At 33.4% G+C, this 19,513-nt stretch overlaps 2 protein-coding genes and 1 long non-coding RNA gene across 10 annotated transcripts; 2 read left to right on the top strand and 1 right to left on the bottom strand.

The window, feature by feature from the left end:
* The first annotated feature begins 1,065 nt into the window (after positions 1-1,065).
* On the top strand, positions 1,066-2,170 carry LOC140822057 (uncharacterized). The gene is made up of 3 exons (XR_012115894.1): positions 1,066-1,206; positions 1,651-1,800; positions 1,982-2,170. It is a non-coding gene; the product is annotated as an uncharacterized lncRNA (long non-coding RNA).
* A 6,946-nt stretch (positions 2,171-9,116) lies between these two features.
* LOC140822211 (zinc finger CCCH domain-containing protein 30-like) lies at positions 9,117-12,965 on the top strand. Of its 8 annotated transcripts, none has more exons than XM_073182951.1 (3): positions 9,117-9,431; positions 9,913-10,029; positions 10,422-12,965. In XM_073182951.1, the coding sequence occupies exon 3, from the start codon at positions 10,433-10,435 to the stop codon at positions 12,635-12,637; it is 2,205 nt and encodes a 734-aa protein (XP_073039052.1). In that variant the 5' UTR covers positions 9,117-9,431; positions 9,913-10,029; positions 10,422-10,432; the 3' UTR covers positions 12,638-12,965. The 8 variants fall into 8 exon arrangements, with proteins under 8 accessions (XP_073039052.1, XP_073039051.1, XP_073039055.1 ...); XM_073182954.1 differs by having other exon boundaries at positions 9,118-9,431; positions 10,441-12,965; XM_073182949.1 differs by having other exon boundaries at positions 9,118-9,431; positions 10,400-12,965.
* An 817-nt stretch (positions 12,966-13,782) lies between these two features.
* LOC140821870 (protein DETOXIFICATION 43) lies at positions 13,783-17,519 on the bottom strand. The gene is given in 14 exon segments (XM_073182523.1): positions 13,783-13,867; positions 14,024-14,145; positions 14,240-14,335; positions 14,423-14,539; positions 14,614-14,685; positions 14,819-14,982; positions 15,304-15,404; positions 15,642-15,738; positions 15,936-16,071; positions 16,182-16,369; positions 16,509-16,632; positions 16,635-16,792; positions 17,011-17,132; positions 17,248-17,519. Coding segments are annotated over 14 exon segments (1,632 nt in total). The 5' UTR covers positions 17,328-17,519; the 3' UTR covers positions 13,783-13,812.
* Positions 17,520-19,513: the final 1,994 nt, after the last annotated feature.

Genomic DNA, 19,513 nt, shown 5'->3' with positions numbered 1-19,513 from the left:
TTCGTGAAATTGTCTTACATAAATTTTTGTTTAATTTGAAATTGTGTTCATTTAAGAAACTTTGGGAAATTTGCTTCTAAATAATAATAGCGTTTATCTGAATACAAAATGTGTATCCCAAAAAACAGGGGAATATCATTTATGAGTATTAAACCCTATAAAAATAAAATAAATGATCATATACCACTTTATGTTTATAAAATTTAAGCAAAAATGTCCCTTTTTTATTTTTACTAGTTTAAGGAAATAAATAATATTACTAACAAATAAAAATTTAATTATTTTTTGTGACATATCATTTACCTTAATAATATTTTAAGCAAAAAAGTTTTATGCTCTTTTTGGCTTTCACGAGGTGATAAATAATATTGTCCCAAAAAATTCATAAAAGTAATTCATGAAAAAAATATAAAAGTGAGATTAAATTTTTTTAAAAAATCATTTCACCAATATATAATAACTCAATGGATCAAATATATTATTTTCTTCCTAAATTACCTTGGATTAAACGCTTTAAAAATTGCAATTTGTTGACTACAAATTTGCAAAAGTGAGAGAAGTAATAATTTATTTTATTAGTTATAAGTAATTATTTTGAAAATGGTCCACCGATAAAATGGGGAGTATGATTCGGCATTAATGACAAAAACTTATGTGAGACGGTCTCACGGATCGTATTTTGTGAGACGGATCTTTATTTAGATAATCCATGAAAAAGTATTACTTTTTATGCTAAGACTATTATTTTTTATTGTGAATATGGGTAGGATTGACCCGTCTCACGGATTGTGATCCGTGAGACGGTCTCACATGACAAATCCGTGAGACGGGTCTCACATGACACCTACTCGGCATTAATACATTTCTCCTAAGGTCGTCTACGAGACAAAATATGTGAGACTTGATTAATTGTTCTTGGGAAATGTTGGATTTTAATCGAAGGCTGTCTAGAACATTGAAACCTGATTTCTTCCGCCTTGGGAAAAGGTGGCGCTGCCCGAATGATGCAAATTTGTTCTACGTGTATGTTTGAAGTGTTCACTCAAATTTTTGACACGTATCACTTTTAATATTTTTCTATATAAAAATATCCATTATATAGATCCATTTTGAAATCGCAGATAGGTGTCCTCGAGTCTATCAGATAAAAATATGACAGCTATGGAAGAACCAACGCTCTCTCGGCTTAATCGTCTAAATAATATTGTAAGTACGATATTCATCTTTTTTAATCTATTCTTAATTAATTAATTAATTGCTGCATATCCAATATCTCTTTTTTGTTCTTGTTGATATTGATCATGATCAAGTCCGCTTAAAATTTAATTTTAATATATGAACGAACTGATTTTGTTGTATAATTTAAAAGTCGATCAGAATCTTGACATGTGTGGATGAAATGTCGAAAATGATTGCTAGAAAATAAATCATCGGATATTAAAATACACTTTAAGTTTGGTCTGATTACTTTTTACAAACTAAAGTCTAAACACACAAGTCATTTTAGATATAGGCTCCTTGAATTCTTTGCTATGTTAACAAATTGAGAAGATCTGGATCAAAAAGCCATCCCCAACTGTGTTTAGTTCGAGTGATTGGATTTAATAAATTTAGAGAAATAGCATTATATAAATTTCTAAATCCTTCCAGCAAAGACAGTTGGAAGGCATTCGGAGTACGAGTCATTCTCCAAAGGGCTCGAGCGCATCCACTCGTTCAATGGACGAGGTAATCATGGAAGTCGAGCACAAAGGAACGCTGATGGAAAGATTAGTTCGTGCGGAGGATCGCATCTTCAAGGTAGAAACAATATCATCTCAGGACCATATAGTGCAAAAAATATGTCGATTGTACTTGTATCTGTTGAAAGCTAGAATTTTGCCAATTATTTGATTGTAAGATAAGTTTGTTACAAAAAAATGGATTGGGAATTTCTATTAATACCTATGAAAGATTCTGTTTGTGATGTCGATGGTTGCAGATATGTTTGATGATGGAAGAAGAGATGGAGACGAGTTCAATGGAGAAAAAAACCCTTAAAAAGGGTTTGAAGCACTTGGTGAAATCATGGGTTGGAGGAAATGTGAAGTACCAAACAAAAGACTAATAATTTGTTCTTCCATGTAATCATGTTTTGTTCGAAAAGTTTAGCGACAGACAAATTATATTTTGATTTTGAAATGGTCTTTTTAAAAGGAAGTTTACTTTGTTGTTATTTGAATCACAATTGCTTAATTTAAGCTACTCGTTCTTTGTCTTTCTCTGTTTTCTACAATTTTTTAGTTTAACATTTGGATAAATCACATGAATATGAATAAAGATTATATTATTGTTAATTGTATCACCTTCGGTTGGATAAATAACTTGAGAGTTGCATATATTGGCTTGGACGTTCGTTTCTCCTTGATATAGTTTTTGAAGTTGAGTTAGGTTCAAGTTTCAATCTTAACAATTATCGTGTGTAAATATATTATAAAGGGTACGACTGTAGTGCAATAATTTTTTTTTAAGTTTGAACAACCAACAAAACGTACAAGAAATGGGGTGCAGAGTACTGGTATAATTCTTGAGATATAAATGTAGTCCCACTTCCTTAAACAGATGGTCCTACTTTAACGTGGATGTTGTCCAGCTTCAAGATAATGTGAAAAAAAAATTTAGGTTTTTGTGTGTACGAAGGATTTATGCATATAGGTCGATTTGATTTTTTTATATAATAAAAAATAATATTTTTGATATAAATGTGATAATTTTATATCATATTTTGCATAATATAATTAACAAGTAATATACTTTTACAATAAAAAAATTTTATTTTTTATAAGTCATGCTGGATATTGTATTCACAAAAGTCAATTTATGAGATAGGGTAACATGAGTTTTTGTGCATATAAAAAAATATTAACCCATCAAATTATTACTTCCGAAGTAAGGGATTACTTTAAATCGTGTTTGTTTCACGTTAGAATTAGGAAAAAAATTTGTGTAAGACGGTTTCGCGGGTCGTATTTTGTGAGACAAATCTCTTATTTGAGTCATCCATAAAAGTATTACTTTTTATGCTAAGAATATTATTTTTTATTGTGAATATCGGTAGGATTGACTCGTCTCAAAGATAAAGATTCGTGAGACCGTCTCATAAGATATTCACTCTTAAAATTATAGTTTTTGAATGAATTCGAAGTGACCACTTATTCTTATCTCAATCCAATTCAAATCGAAAATAAAATAATTATATTTTATATTCAATTTATTATAAATAACAATAATAATTCTATTGTTATATTTTACATTTTACCATGTACGGTACATACTAGAATTTTTTTTCCTGTTTTTAGAAATTATATCATTCGGGAATTGAGATATATTGGCGACTTTAATAGCTCAAAAAAAAAATAATAAATTCGAAGAACTCCGAAAATGGGAAATTTTGACAATTCCAAAAGGAAACAAGTTGCCCGGAGATGTAACAACCTCTACGAAAGGTGGGTACATAGGACTTCTATAAATTTCTACATTATTTTTCGTGGGAAGTGGTCCGCCAAAACATTACAAAAGTAAGAGAGCTTATTTGCAAAAAATTCAAAGGTAAGGGACCAATTTGTAAATAATGCTTATGTGAAAATTGTATAGTGATTCCAATTGAAAGACATAAGCCATCGACGAGCATCTCAAGCAATACCAAGCAAAAACCTTGCTTTGATCGAGCTTCACTACTTTTGAGTAATAGTTTCATTGAATTATACTTTTATAAATGAGATTTAAATATTTGGATACTCGAACTATAATTAAGTTTATTCGATTTTACTCACATGAATAATGTCCCAAACTATTGAGAAGTTGACACATGTCATTTTTTCAACGGTTTTAGGATAATACTCATGTGGATATGGTCGAACAAACCCTCTAATTATATGTCAATCACAAATTAGTTTGTCATAGTATTATTATTGTTTTTGTGTAACCATCTATTTATAACTTACGCGTGTTTAAAAATTGATTTTTAAAATAAACTAATATTTTAGTTGATATAATGTTAGAATTTGAACGGACTCGAAAATACCAACAAATTTTGGAAAATGTTTTATATAATTACACGAACTGACCAAGTAAATTTAATTTTAAAAAATGACACATCAAAATCAATGGTTTAAATTAAATTTAGAATTATTATGCAGTATGTTTTCAGTGTTTTTGAAAATCAATTGCTATAAGTTTAGTTATATCGTGGAAAACATCGTCTGTCGTGATTTTTGAAGTACCTACAGGATGATTATAATTTATTCTAACAACGTTGTAACATATTAGAGGTCTTTGATTGGTTTCAATTATTTCACAATACTTTATCTTGACAGTATTGATTTATGATGCAATTTATTTTGAAGTGGGTCTCATGTGAAACTGTCTCACGGATCCTAATATGTTAGACAGGTCAACACTATCCATATTCACAATAAAAAGTAATACTCTTAGCATAAAAAATAATATTTTTTATGGATAACCCAAATAAGAGATCCATCTCACAAATACGACATGTGAGACCGTCTCACACAAATTTTTGCCATTTATTTTGTATATTTATTATTTTTTTTGTACTTTACAACCAGGAAAATGGTTCGCATTTTATTTCGTATTTACATTTTGGCTAAAGTGAACATCAAAATTGGAGTTTTAGTCCTAAAAGTTATATTTTGTTTTAAAATTTTGTCGTTCTGTTTGACCAATAGTTAGAATTTTCATTCCATTTATCAACATATCATCGGGAGATACTGTCACACATGCTAGTCGACCGTGGTTTACCAAATTATTGTTTGAAAATTATTATATTAGTTCGAAAGTTTATCCACTGGACATCAATAATAACATGTTCTCGTGTCGTAAAAAAAATATAATTATGATTGATTGGAATACTCAAAATATACATAATTTCTTATCCATATTTTAAAAATCTCTCCAATCAAATATTTCTTTCCAAATAAATAAAATCATCCAAATACATATAAATTTATAATCCTTGTTTTTTTCAAAAAACTTTTTTCCAAATATGATATTGGTAAATTAACCAATATTGACTAATGCCTGCAGTTCGTACCTTCCACTCGCGTCAGTGGCGGACTCCAACACCCCATTGTTAAAACAATTTATATGTTCAACTCAAATCCGGGACCCTCTCGATCATTTTGACTTGACCAACTCCAACAGCAAGGGATTGTTTGGAATAACTATTTTATTCCGTTTGTTAATCTCTGTCATGATTTTAAATAATAAACTTTTCTTCTTTTTTTTTTTTATCAAATAACATTTCTAATAATTTTTTAAAAATTATTGATTTTATATGGTATGTAGTATGTACGAGTTAAGTATATTATATGATATTTTAAATTTCAATATTATTAACTTGATTTTTTAAATATATAATATAGTCAGTAATTTTAATTTTTGAAAAATATTCCAGAAGATCTCATCTTAGTTTACAAACAAAAAACCATAGGTCAACTAAATTTTGCAGACAATTAAATAAAATAAAGACAAAAATTTGTGTGAGACGGTCTCACGGGTCGTATTTGTGAGACAGATCTCTTATTTGAGTCATCCATGAAAAAATATTAATTTTTATACTAAGAGTATTACTTTTTATTGTGAATATGGGTAGGGTTGACCCGTCTCACAAATTAAGATCCGTGAGACAGTCTCACATGAGACTCACTCTAAAATAAAATATATTTTAAATAAATATTTTTTCTACGTAAATCAATATATTTTACACAATATTTTTTCATAACACAATTAACACAAAAATGATATTTTTGCAGTATAAAATAGGGGAAGTTTTTGAAAAATCCCCAATCAAAAAATTTCTTTGGCTTCACTCCCTACCCACAAAATTGTGGTACTATGTCATACAAAATGTGGTACACTTCATGTGGAAATGTGGTACACTTCATGTGGAAATGTGGTACTAAAAAAGTACCTAGGGACTGAACACAAAAAAAAAATGGCGGCTGGAGACTGAACCCAAATTTCTCGTATTTTATATTGCTTTAAACACAAAAAGTATTGTTTTTTTACCAACAAAGTCCTGTTTCACATGAGTTTGTATACAACTTTTTCGATCCAAACATAAACCGATATGATAAATTAATAATTTCTATCAATCAACGACATCAAGTTTCCACATAAAATCTTTATAGAACTCTTTGATATTTTTCATGCTATTATCTATTAGACTATGTTTGGTATGCGTGATGAGATTAATAATACTTACTGAGTTCTAGTGATAAAGTAAGGATAATGAAAAGATGAGATAAATTTGTTATGTTGTTTGATATGTTTTATGTAGTGATTAGAAATTTGTGATTACCCCGAGAAATTACCACATTACCTCTTCTAACCATTTAATATATACTTCTGGTAGAACCCTGGAGCTCACTTTCGTAGATTTGCTTTCTCCAAATACATATCGTCTCTTAGGTTTCAAGCTTATTGTCAACAGAACCTACCACAAGATTTCTCCACACAAAAATATGGACGAATACCTGGAACCATTTCCAATTGTCGTTCGTACAGTTTTCGTCTACCGCAATAGGCTTCACAAGAAGAATTGGGTGTAACCTCAAAATTGATCGCATCACTTCATGAAAATGAGCACTGATGGTTTGACCACTACGCATATAATCATGTCCAGTGACTCGGTTTTTTTTATGATGCGCCAAGATAGTAAAAAACATGGCTACTTTCTCCTCCACGCTGACGTATCTAGAATCACCTAAACCACCTATGTTACGTAACATATAACACAACCTTCCGAAAACGTTACAACTCATCATCAAATTGGCAATGCATTGAATATCTCCAGCATCAATAATCCTATGTAGATGGCTCAATGGAGCATGAGTTCGATTGGTCATCGAGTAAGACACGGATTCTCTACGAGGGAGTCGACGTCGATTTTGCAACGTCCTCCGATGTTTTCGAAATAAAAGGCATAACGACAGAAAATTTTGACAGAGAAGATGGTGCACCACCACAAAGAGAAGAAGGTTTATACGTTTAACATCCATCTTGCGATTAACTCTCAAAAGGAAAAAAAAAAACATAAATATCAAGCTTCAACACAAGAATTAAACAGAAAGAGGCAAGATGTTTTTCAAATGGAACCGTTGATAACATAGTAAAAGTTTTGCTCCACAAACAAATATATTTTTGTCTCCGACCGTCGGATAGTAAGTAATGAGATCTGAAATTGATTAAAACCAAAATTGAAAATCGCATACCAAATCACACTTCTGAAATACACAGAATGCGTACCTGAAATAGGCGCCACTACGAAATGTTTGATATTCAACTATGGAAAAGGCTGGGTGAATGTCGAATGGGTTTTGTAAGGTAAAGGCTAAATTGATCACTACAAGTTATGTATGCAATAAAGTAGCAGACAAAATTATTAATACCGTGGCCCAACTTGGGATTGTTATGCGTTGTTTTCTTGAATGAACAATGATATTATCCAAAGTATGTAGTTATCCCTAGTGTCTAAAAAACCAGACAAACAACAGATTAAAAATTAATCACAACCTAATCAATGCTACCAATCACAGCCTTAATAACTCACCAACTTTATAAAAATATTAAAATTTATATTTTCTCAGATATCTTGGATAATTAATTTTTTTTATTTATAGTATATGTATATTTTTAAACACAAAAATTCATTCGAGACAGTCTCAATAGTCAATTTTGTAAGTTGACTCTCTGGCCTGACTCAACTCATAAAAAAATATTATTTTTATGTTAAAAATATCATTATTTAGGATAATTATAGACAAATCAATCTGTCTCATAACTATAAATTCATGAGATCATCTCATAAGAAAATTTCAATTAGTCAGACATGAAAATATACATCTGACCTCATTTTAGCTATTAGATCTAATATTTTCTAAAAAAAATCTAGTGAGTCGAATAAATCTACGGATTGTGGTAATTCATCATTACAGTATAATCATCTACTTAATTAGTAAATGCAATAAATGAGAAATTAGTGGAGCTACAATGGCACAAACAAGTTTTAGATCGAACAACATTATCCCATTCACAGCAGATAGATATCAATGTCAAATTTATTTTATTTTCATAATTATATAAATAGTATTCCAAAATGGGAATGATATCAACAATTGATATCTTCCTAAAGAAAATGGATGGCACACACCAATTTGTTTATATGGTTAAAACTTTTTTTAAAAAGTTGGGTGTACATTTAATATTTTACTCATGTTTGTATTTAGCATGATAAATTACAAAAGTAATTTTTATCTAATTATATCTCGTTTTTTTTTATTCTGTTACTTTTGAAAAAGAAAAACGATATCATATGTGTTACTCTAAATGTATCTTTAGTCAACTACGCTTGGAATGATCAAGAAAAAGGAAATATGAGGATAATACAAAGTTAATAATAATTAATCATACCCTTTAATGAAATAAAATGTATAAGACAAAAATTTGTGTAAGACGGTCTCACGAGTCGTATTTTATGAAACACATCTCTTATTTGGGTCATGTATGAAAAATATTACTTTTTATGCAAAGAGTATTACTTTTTATTGTGAATATCGGTAGGGTTAATCGCCGGGAACGAATTCAACGACGTATTGCTGACCGACGATTACTAGCGAGTGATCATTTATCAAAGAATGACTCTGGTTATCAAATGATTGAACATCTACTAAATCACCACCTCCCCAAGTTACACTGGTGATCGAGTCGATTTCATGATTATAGTCTCATAGATAAAGATTCGTGAGACCTCTCACAAGAGACGTACTCAATGTATAAATTCTTAATTAATTAGAAATTTAGTTTTTGGGGGCAATTTTAGGATGTTATTATGATTGAGAATCTAGGGAAAAAATCAATCAAAGGAAGAGCAACCAAACACGACCTTGCGGTCTCACCGTCCAAATCCAAATTTCCTTGCTTGCTGGTCCCACATTTCTCACCTCCCTCGAAATTCGTCTCTCATTTAGCGTGAATTTCAATACCATTTTGTATTTCATTTCAATTTCAATTTCAATTTCATTTCGATTTCAAAACCGCTTCTCTCTACGCCTAAAGCAACGCATTCTCTCACTACTCTCTATCACAGGCCTCTTTCCAGTCGCTTTCTCTCTATATTTTCTCGTTTTCCCCACATATACATACTTAACTCGCACTGTTTCTATCCATGGCTACGTTAGAAAAGACTTCTCCCACTGTCTTTTTGAGTTGCAAATCTATACGATGAAGATCACATCTCTTTAAACTTCGGCTTTCTTTTGATTTTTTTTTTTTATCGTTGTTTCCTCTCTTCAACAAATAGATCGATAAAAGGTTGATTGATACGATCCATCGGTAGATCTCGGTAAAAGCTCTGTTTTTTGGGATAATCGGTTAGTTCTATGTTCTGGGATCGTTCATTTATTTTATTCTCTTTGGGTTTTCCATGTGTCGAGCTGATTTGTTGAGTTGGGTTGACTCCAATTTTCTGTTTGATGTGATAAATCTTTTATTCAGTTCGCCTTGATATAGATTATGGGATTATGAAATCTATTTTGTTGCTTGTATTTTCAATGATTTGATGGCGTTTCCTTTTTAGTTAATTTTTTTATGTCACTGAGCTGTATGGATAGCTCTATAATCGTCTAAATGAATTGGTGATTGGTATATTAGGTTCGAATGTATCTAGGACCGAAGATTCGATCTTATCGGGGTATTTTTGGTGAAAAAGGCTAAATTTGTTCGCTTTTCAAAACGTTGTTTAATATTTCGAAGTTAGATGCTTAATTTGACCATGTTTTGCATCTGTTTGTTTGTGATACAATATTGGCTTTCTTCTCTATTCTTTAATTTTTTTTATATTTCTAAATAAAGTGGGAGTCTTCAAGATCTTGGGGACCTATTTTCGAGAATATTAAAAAACAGCACCTGGCCTCAAATTCTTGGGTCGATACGGGTGTGAAACTTGTTACTCCATGCACCGGGATTGAAGTAAGACTTTTGTTTCCTACTTTGAATTTTTATCAAGTTTTACTTTAATTTGATGATGTACTTTTTGTTAATTTGGTTTATACCCTGCTTTATCTCAAAATAACGGGTACTTGGATGTTGTGGTTTTTGTATGGTGTTTAGCACTTATTATTCAATATTGATATAGCTGTTTATGAACAAAGTTACAAGATTTTAATGTACGCGCAAAGGTTTCAAGATTATTCGTGCGGAACATAACATTGTACTATTTGGATGAAAAAATTATGACCGATAACATAATAAGAAACCTTGTATCTCTTTTTTGAATGGATCATGCTTACTCTTTTGGGGGAGGGGTCCATTGATATCTGTTTATTTTCATTTGATTCAGATAGTTCTTGGTTGTTCTGTAGTTGATTGGACTATGTGCAGTGGGCAGGAGCGATCAAATTCAAGTTCTTCTACCACCCAAAAGGCTGCTGATTTACAATCGAATGAAATGAAGGACATGAGTAATTTATCTGTGGAGACCGAAGATTCCTTTTCCAGTGTACTTGAGTTTGCTGCCAACAATGACCTCGAATCTTTCAAGAGGTACATTGAGTTTGATTTGTCCCCAGTTGATGAAACTGGGCCTTGGTTTGTTCGGAAGAAAGGTTCAAAGCAAATCAGCGAGGAAGAAAGAACTCCGCTGATGGTAGCAGCTACTTATGGCAGTGTGGATGTGTTGAAGTTGATAGTTGCTTTGCCAGAGGTTGATTTGAATAAATCGTGTGGTAAAGACAAGTGGACTGCTCTTCATTGTGCTGCTTATGGAGGCTCTATCCATGCATTTGAGGTTGTGAAACTACTGTTATCTGCTGGTGCTGATCCTAATGTGGAGGATGTAGATGGCTGCCGTCCAGTTGATGTGATTGTTGCCCCTCCAAAGCTTCCTGGTGCCAGGGATGCTCTCGTGGAATTGCTCTTGAACAATATTTCTGATGGATCAGTTGGCGAAGGCGTCAATGGTGTTTCTGTATGTGGTTCGAATGCATCCTCACCTGTTTTATCGTCAAACCAGGAGAGCATTTCTCCATCGTCGCCATCCAACTGTATATCAACTCCTGCTGTCTTAAAATCCAGTGAAGTTCCTGCTAATTCTTTGTCTGAGAAGAAACAATATCCAGTGGATCCATCTCTGCCTGACATTCGGAATAGTATCTATTCAACTGATGAGTTCCGTATGTTCTCTTTCAAGGTCAGGCCTTGTTCGAGAGCTTATTCTCATGATTGGACCGAGTGCCCTTTTGTTCACCCTGGAGAAAATGCTCGCAGAAGGGATCCTCGGAAGTTCCATTACAGTTGTGTCCCTTGTCCTGATTTTCGTAAGGGTGCGTGTCGGCGAGGAGACATGTGCGAGTATGCACATGGTGTATTCGAATGTTGGCTGCATCCTGCTCAGTATCGAACAAGACTCTGTAAAGATGGCACTAGCTGTGGCAGACAGGTGTGTTTTTTTGCGCACACTCAAGAAGAGCTTCGTCCTTTGTATGGCTCTACTGGATCTGGTGTTCCTTCACCCATATCAGCTGCCTCTGCAGCTAGTTTCATGGACATGGCTACAGCTTTAAGCCTTTTGCCTGGTTCACCATCATCACACTCTGTGATGTCTCCCGTATTTAATCCGAGCATGTCCCCTTCAGCAAATGCAATGTCTCATTCATCCGCACCTTGGCCTCAGCCAAATGTCCCGACCCTTAATCTACCCGGTAGCAATCTGCAGTCCAGTCGCCTAAGATCTTCCCTTAGTGCTCGAGATATCCCTCCCGAGGATCTTAATCTGTTGCGGGATTTTGATGCGCAGCAACTTGTTATGAATGATTTGGCATGTTTTTCACAGCCACATCCCAATTCTGCTTTGTTGAACCGATCTGCGAGATCTAAGTCATCTCTTACTCCTTCGAATCTTGAAGATCTCTTTATGGCCGAGCTTGCGTTATCCCCTAGATTTTCTTCTGACCAGGCAGCTAATTCTGGTGTTTTTTCTCCCACCCACAAATCAGCTATTCTTAATCAGTTTCAACAGCAGCAGAACATTTTATCACCTATTAACACTACAGCATTTTCTCCTAGAAATATTGAACACCCTCTATTGCAGGCTTCTCTTGGTGTCTCGTCGCCAAGAATGTCACCAAGAAGCTTGGAATCTGCATCACCGATGAGTGCCCGTCACTCAGCTTTTGCTCATCGTGAGAAGCAACAGCTACAGATGCGTAGCCTCAGCTCCCGAGATCTTGGATCCAACCGAGCCCCCACCTTTGGATCTCCTGTAGCTGCTTTGTCTAAATGGGGATCCCCCAATGAAAAAGCTGACTGGTTCCTAAGTGGAAACAATCACGTTTCCTTAAAGAGATCGTCTTCTTTTGAACTCGGCAACGATGGGGAGGAGCCCGACTTGTCGTGGGTGCAGTCTCTTGTCAAAGAATCACCACCTGAGATGATGGAAAAGCCTGTTGCTGCTTCCATTCCTGGTTCTGCCGTGACATCCGGTGAGTGTTTGAAATCAAATTCTGAAATCGATTCTATTGATCATTCAGTTATAGGAGCCTGGCTCGAGCAGATGCAACACGATCAGCTTGTAGCCTAGTAAACAGGATCAAGAATCCATTAAGTTAGTCAACAACCCCTATTTTAGGAAATATAAGAAATCCCCTCTTTTTTCGACCGTGTAGAGGTCCAAGTCTAGTGGTAACCACAGCGTTTCTAAAGCTCAGGAGTCTGATGGGTATAGTGGATTTTTATGATGGTGATTATTATTATTTTTTGAAAGATGTATCCCGCACTAATCATTTGTTGATTATTACATGCGTTTCCAATTTGTTGTCTGGGCTGTGTACTGAAGAAAACCCAGTCCAGTTTTGGACAATGTTCCTTTGTATTCGATATAATCTCAAGGTTATCCATCTTTTTATGTATTTCTGCTCATTATTCCATTTAATGAAATCATAATTGTAATTTTCTGGTTTCAAAACTTATAATTGATGCTTGTGGCTTCTTGTATTCAGCGACACGTTGGTACGATGCATTTCTGTAAAAATGAAGCAATGCATGAACAAAATAATTTTGTAATAGTCTCTCTATTCTTTTATTTAAATCTCAATTCTTTTTTTTTTTTTTGGTACAAAGAAACAAAAATTAGCTATGGATTTCAGTCCCCCTACTAAACACGCAGATGTGAACAAGGAAAATGTTTTATGAATTCCCCACAGACATCTATGTTTGACTTGTCGATGAAACCAAATTTGTTTGGTGAATAAAATCAACTAAATACAATTGGGATGGTTTTCTTGGACAAATAAGAAGCATTATTGTGGGACAAGGGCCTACACATTGATGGCGATTAGTTTCCTTGCCTTGAAGAGTTGTTGCGACTTTAGTAGGTTCGAAATTGATTGAAAGATCAGATAAGAGATGGTTGATACCATAAATGCACGTCAGTGACTCGGAAATGAGAGAGATACGCTTTGTTCTTTCTCTCTTGATAAGAATTGATTAGTTTAGTCTGCATTCAATTTACAAATAAATTAAAAGAAATATTTTATTTCAAAAAACTATAATAATTCATATGCATCTCTGGACCCATAATCAAAATGTCCATCCTAAAATGATATGGACATTGTGTGTTACGTCACATAACCAACTTAAAATTAGACCATGTGACGACTCGGATATAGTTATATCGAGCAATGATACTAGCCTTGCTCTTATGCACCAGTGTTCAGTTTTATCATACATAACAACATTATATTAGATGTACGTATTCTAAGGGAGCAACCCACTCCTAAGAAATTTCCATGGTCCTGTTCCTGTTCCCATCCTGCAAATATAAAGCATGACTATTAAAAACTGAAAATTAATACAACTTTATTTCGTAGATTTTTTGTTTTTATCGTACGTTGTTTTTTAATTTACTAAAACATTAATGTTATTTTTTAAAAATTTATTTCATTCAAGAGAAATCAAATCAAATTACCTCCAAACGCCAGTAAATGTTCTGAGTACCATGTAAATGGTTAAAGCATACCAAATTCCAACAAACCCATCAAATTTTGACAGAACAAACAATGATCCAATGCTTATGATGGACACCACAACCTGTTTTGAATTTTTTTTTAAAAAAAAAAATTCAAAACTAATAGAGAATTTGCTCTGTTTGATTTCATATTTTATGATGTTTTCGTTGAGTTACCATGGAGTATGCAGAGTATGCAAAATCAGATACTCCAAAGTTTATGCCATCGAAAACGAAAGCCAACGAATTTATAGGCTGCGTAGCTGCTACAAACTGTTCATAAAAATGATGGGAAGTTTTACTACTTTGACAAGTGTATGAAGAAAATAGTGCAAATGTTAATTGATGAGTGATCCATACCGGCATGCCTATGGCAATTATGCGAATTACACTTTTGTCTTTGGTAAATATCCCTGATCCGAATTCGAGACCAAGTCCAACAAAGACAGCAAGTCCTAGTCCTAGCACAAATCCCATCTGAAAACATGAACTTATCAAATACTTGTTTATTTTTTCCCTCATCGTTCCGTTCATGGATAGTTGAACTATACCTGTAAGACTCTGGCTGCTGCCGCTGTTGCTTTCTGATAATCTTTCTCAGCAAATGCACAAGCAAGAATTGCCTACAAATTAGAGATGTGAAACTACATTAATCCTCTTGTTATAAAGATTGGAGAGTTAATTATTCAGACGTGTGGAAATTTGGGTCAATATGAATTATTTAAAAGAAACATATATATTTATGGTTTTGGATACCTGTCCAGCCACAGCTAAGCCATCAGCAAGAAGTGAAGAAGTCATCCAAATCTGCAGGCATATTTGAAATGCAGCCATAGATGTAGCACCAAGTCTTGCAGCCATCGATGCTGCTAAAGTCACACATATTGTCACAGCAATAACTCTTGCCAGTAAAAGAAGACCTGTTACCGGGGAAATGTTCAGCCAAGAAATATGGAACACAAAATAAATATTATATCATATAATACGGGATAAATTTAAGGATTGTCTAATATGTGAGCTACATCTCGTGTTGGATTAGAGATAACAGATAACGGGTAGTGACCATCGACTCTCTAAGTTGGCTAACGGGCATTTTTTCATGCTTTCCAAAGTTTGTTTTATTAGTTTTGTTTCACAACCATTGTCACCATGTCTCTGTCTAAACCTCTGATCCTTACTCTTGATTATTGCGAATGATACTTAGAGAATTAAACAGGCAGCAGTCGAAGGGAAGTACTTGCCATTCTTGAGAAATCTTTTCAATTGCAAATCCTTGAGACTTGGAGGTAGCAGATCCACTTGTTTCATTAATTTGATAAAGAGTATGAAGGAGATCAAGTACCTGAAAAATATTTGAATGGACATTTCAAATTTTATACTAATTGGTATTACATAATTATATACATGATCAAGTAGATATTCATCACGTACATGTTTTGCCCACCGAGTAGATCGATAGGTGCAACATATCTCATGATAGAGTACGTGATAAACATTCACTTGGATAGTTGGATTTATGAAATGAAACCAAGTGTAATAAAATGTTGGGGATGATCTGATAAATGTATAACGAACTTACTGTGAAAGAACATGAGCAATGGCTGCACCAGAAACACCGAGCCGGCAAGCAAATATAAATATGGGATCCAAAATTATATTTGTTAAATCTCCTGCAGCTGTTTACGGTCATAATGTTCAACCGCAATTTATTTTTAGACTCGAGTGCATTATCGAAAAAAGAGAGATAAATAAACAGATGCTGGTCGATCGACTAAAGTAATTAAAGTAGCTAGGGAACCCATTGGTTGGCTAAAGTTCAATTAAATCTCGATTTCACGTAAAAATTTAAAACAAACCAAAGATATAGTCTTACCGATGGCATAGAGAGGAGTTTTAGTGTCCTTGAAACCTCGAAAGACTCCTTGCATGGCTAAAGAGAGGAGAACCGCTGGTGCCCCAAGTGATCTTATTGTTAAATACTTGTGCGCCGGGGTTAGCATAGGAGATCCCTGGAAATTAATATATAGTAATGATATGTTTCATTTTAATGTGATCTGTACTAATAAAATAGGCAGCAATATAATTGGCTTTTTCGAACATAAGTATCTTGGATACTCACAGATTTCACTCCCATTACACTTAAAAATGGTTCTGCCAAACAAATAAGGAATGTGGTCTGAAGAAGTCCGAGAATGCAGCCAAGAACTAGTGCCGTAGATGCAGAAGGGATGTGCCGACGTTCGATTTTCGTTTTCCCTTTATTTGAACCGATGCTAGGAGCATCAACAGACTTACATGTAACGAAATCTGCCCAAAGGGAAAAATATTAGCTATAATCATAAATCTCGAGTTAAGTCTTAAGTTCAAGTTAAATAACCCCGCTGTGTGATTCATCATGTGAGTGTGATAGAAAGGAAAACCTAGACGAGAATCAAGATTTGTATACCATTTTCCAAGTCTAGATCATCAGTAGTTTCACCCATCTCTATGTTTTCTGACATATCATTGTTGTCCGGTGGCATGAGTGTGTTTGAATGCGTATCCTTATTGCTACCAGAACCGCCTTTTCCATATCGGATCCTTTCTTATCTTGTATATCGGCGATTTTTCGGACGGTGTCTTCCTCAGCAACAAAAGAGGTGGTGATACTAACAAGTGGGAATATGGTAATCTTGGAAGCTTGATTGAATATAGCTATTGAAACTCCCACAGCAGCTGTTTCCACGGGACCTGTAGCAAGCATTTATTTTTGTTAAGGAAAGAAGTACGTTTAAACTGTACATGATCAAGAGACAAAGAAAACTATTTTCTTGAAAACATATGCTTCCATGCTATTAAGCATATACTGCGATATAAATTCTTGAACAAACACGGTGCTCACTCCAATGAGCACAACAATGGCATTGCTTCATAAATAGCACGTATACATACAATGAAGCAAACGTTACCTAAATGACCGATAAACGCTGTATCGATCAATGATGCGATCGGATCAGCGGCTAATGCCATGGCAGCAGGGAGTGCAATGCCTAAAATCTCCATTCCGATATCATCTCGTTTGAAAACAAACCTAAAATCCGGACATCAAGTAAATGCATGTATAATCAAAAGTCTTCACAAAACATTTGATTTCATGGGACGACGTTACGTTAGCAAGTCTATATATATATAAGATAAAACTTTACCTCGCATCTTTGAAGAAAACCGAAATGGGTATTCTCCAGTTTCCTCCTGGGGGTGGAATCCCTTCAGTATCCTCAGACATGAATTCCGGACGGAGCTAAGTCACCAATATTTTGAAGCTAGCTCCAGTACTGTGTAAAACGATTGTTCGATGTTATATGCATGACCTCAAAAACATCGATGTTCGCTGTCAAAAGAAGAAAGAAAAGCATCGACATCTGTCTTGGAAGATATTGCATGGCGTATTTAAGTCATCCGTACATACGTATATATATATATAGCAGTGGTATATATATAAATGTATCGGGAACAGAAAAAATCTGACATAAAAAATAAAGCAAAACGTGGAGTACTAGCCGTACGTCTACGTAAGCTACTGATCTTATCACTTGTGTTTTTCCCAGAAAATAATAATAATTCAATTTATTAAAAAAATATAAGATTTTGATGTCCAAAATATATAATTAGATGATCTATAATGACGATCTTATATCACTCTTCAATTCGAATTAACAAAAACAATATTTATTTTATTTTTTATTTAAAATATTTTTCTGCCCCGTGGATACAAATTAAACAATACAATTATTGACTAGTTACAAACAATTATCAAGGGGATAGGAATTAGCAAAAAAATATATCCTAATTTTATTTATTTATTGAAAAGCCGATTATTAATGAAGTAGAAGAGAGTGTGCATCTAAAACCAAGGTTTCTATAAAGTCAAAAACTTATGTGAGACGGTTTCACAGGTAGTATTTTATGAGACAGATATCTTATTTGGTTCATCCATGAAAAAATATTATTTTTTATACTGAAGAATATTACTTTTTTTGTGAATATCGGTAGGATTGACCCGTCTCAGTCAAGAGAACTACCTACAGCTACTCATCTAAAAAACGAGTTTAAGTTGCATTTAACCAAAAGTAAAAGATAAAAACCCATTATTAACCATATTAATTTAATGGTCAATAAAGCGTCTACTTTATAATTTCATAATTAGAGTAATTTAATTATTTGATATGATAAACTCTTCCTTTTCTCAGCAACAAGCCTTGTGACTCGTGATCATTCTAAACTAAATCCGTCGAATTTTCCAAAACAGACGAAATCTCATATTCGAGATTAAATTGTAATAAACATCTCCAACATTAAAAAAAAAAAAACTAATTTTATTACTGTGGAAGTCACATTTTCTGCAAATAGATAAAATAATTCAGACTGCATATTCTTCTAGACAACCATATATTAAAGGACAACATTCTTAAAAAAGCACAGCCTTCACAAGTTCTAAACTGCCCCGAATGTTAAGTTTGTCATTCAATTATTGTACATCTATGCATGTATATTTCGTTATCGTCAACAAAAGACAGAGAAAGCATGATATCCGTGTATGACCATATATATCAAAGTTCGGGTTTGATACCTAATTTTTAATTTTCGACTATTTTAATCAAATTCATGATGTGAGACTGAAAACGTTGACTTGTCAAGTTGTCGTCACGTCAACAAATTAGACCAAAACAACCGAAAATATAAATTCAGTATAACAAACTTCGAAGCGATTAATTTAATTTGAAGGTAGAAAAGTACTCACAAATCTATTTAGCAGTTGGCAAGATAGTTGTAGTAACAAATCTAAAAGCAGAAATCCTCGATCTCATTCTGTTTTTCGTGATGATAACATTTCTCAATAAGAAATGCATTGTTAAATCCGTATTTAAACATTAATTCGTGGACATTTCCCGTAAATATGGGTAAATTTCAATTACATGTTTTAATATATAATAATACGAAGCAAATTAAATTATTACATTGAACAGAATAAAGTGGTCAATAAAATTATGAAAATGTTATAATCTACACATTTAAAGCGATCGATGTAATGATTTGATTTTCCATTTTTTTTTTGTTACATGTAATATTGTGGGAATTCCATTTTTCTAACCCATCTTAAAGTTGAAATTTTTAAGAGTCTTTCTTATTAAACATTTTTAAAAATAGCCAAAACACCCTAATTTTCACCCTTTTATTCATCCCAATTTTCTGCTAGATTACTCCATCTTTTTTCATTGATAACCCAAATAAGAAATCTGTCTAATAAAATACGACTTGTGAGACCGTCTCACACAAATTTTTGCTTGAATTAATATATTTGATTTAGTATGCATGTCGTGATGAATTAATTAAACAATTCCACCAATGCTCTTTTATTTCTCAGACAACTTTAGCGTTCATGGGGCACGTTGGATTTGCATCACTTTACGC

This window comes from Primulina eburnea, unplaced genomic scaffold, assembly GCF_022965805.1.
Source record: "Primulina eburnea isolate SZY01 unplaced genomic scaffold, ASM2296580v1 ctg739_ERROPOS11973397, whole genome shotgun sequence".
Lineage (NCBI taxonomy): Eukaryota > Viridiplantae > Streptophyta > Magnoliopsida > Lamiales > Gesneriaceae > Primulina > Primulina eburnea.
Note: the sequence above shows the minus strand (reverse complement) of the source record. Positions and strands in the feature narration are given on the sequence as shown.

Excerpts from the sequence above, each read along its gene's own strand:
- LOC140822211 (XM_073182950.1), top strand. The coding sequence starts at position 10,433 with ATGTGCAGTGGGCAGGAGCGATCAAATTCAAGTTCTTCTACCACCCAA.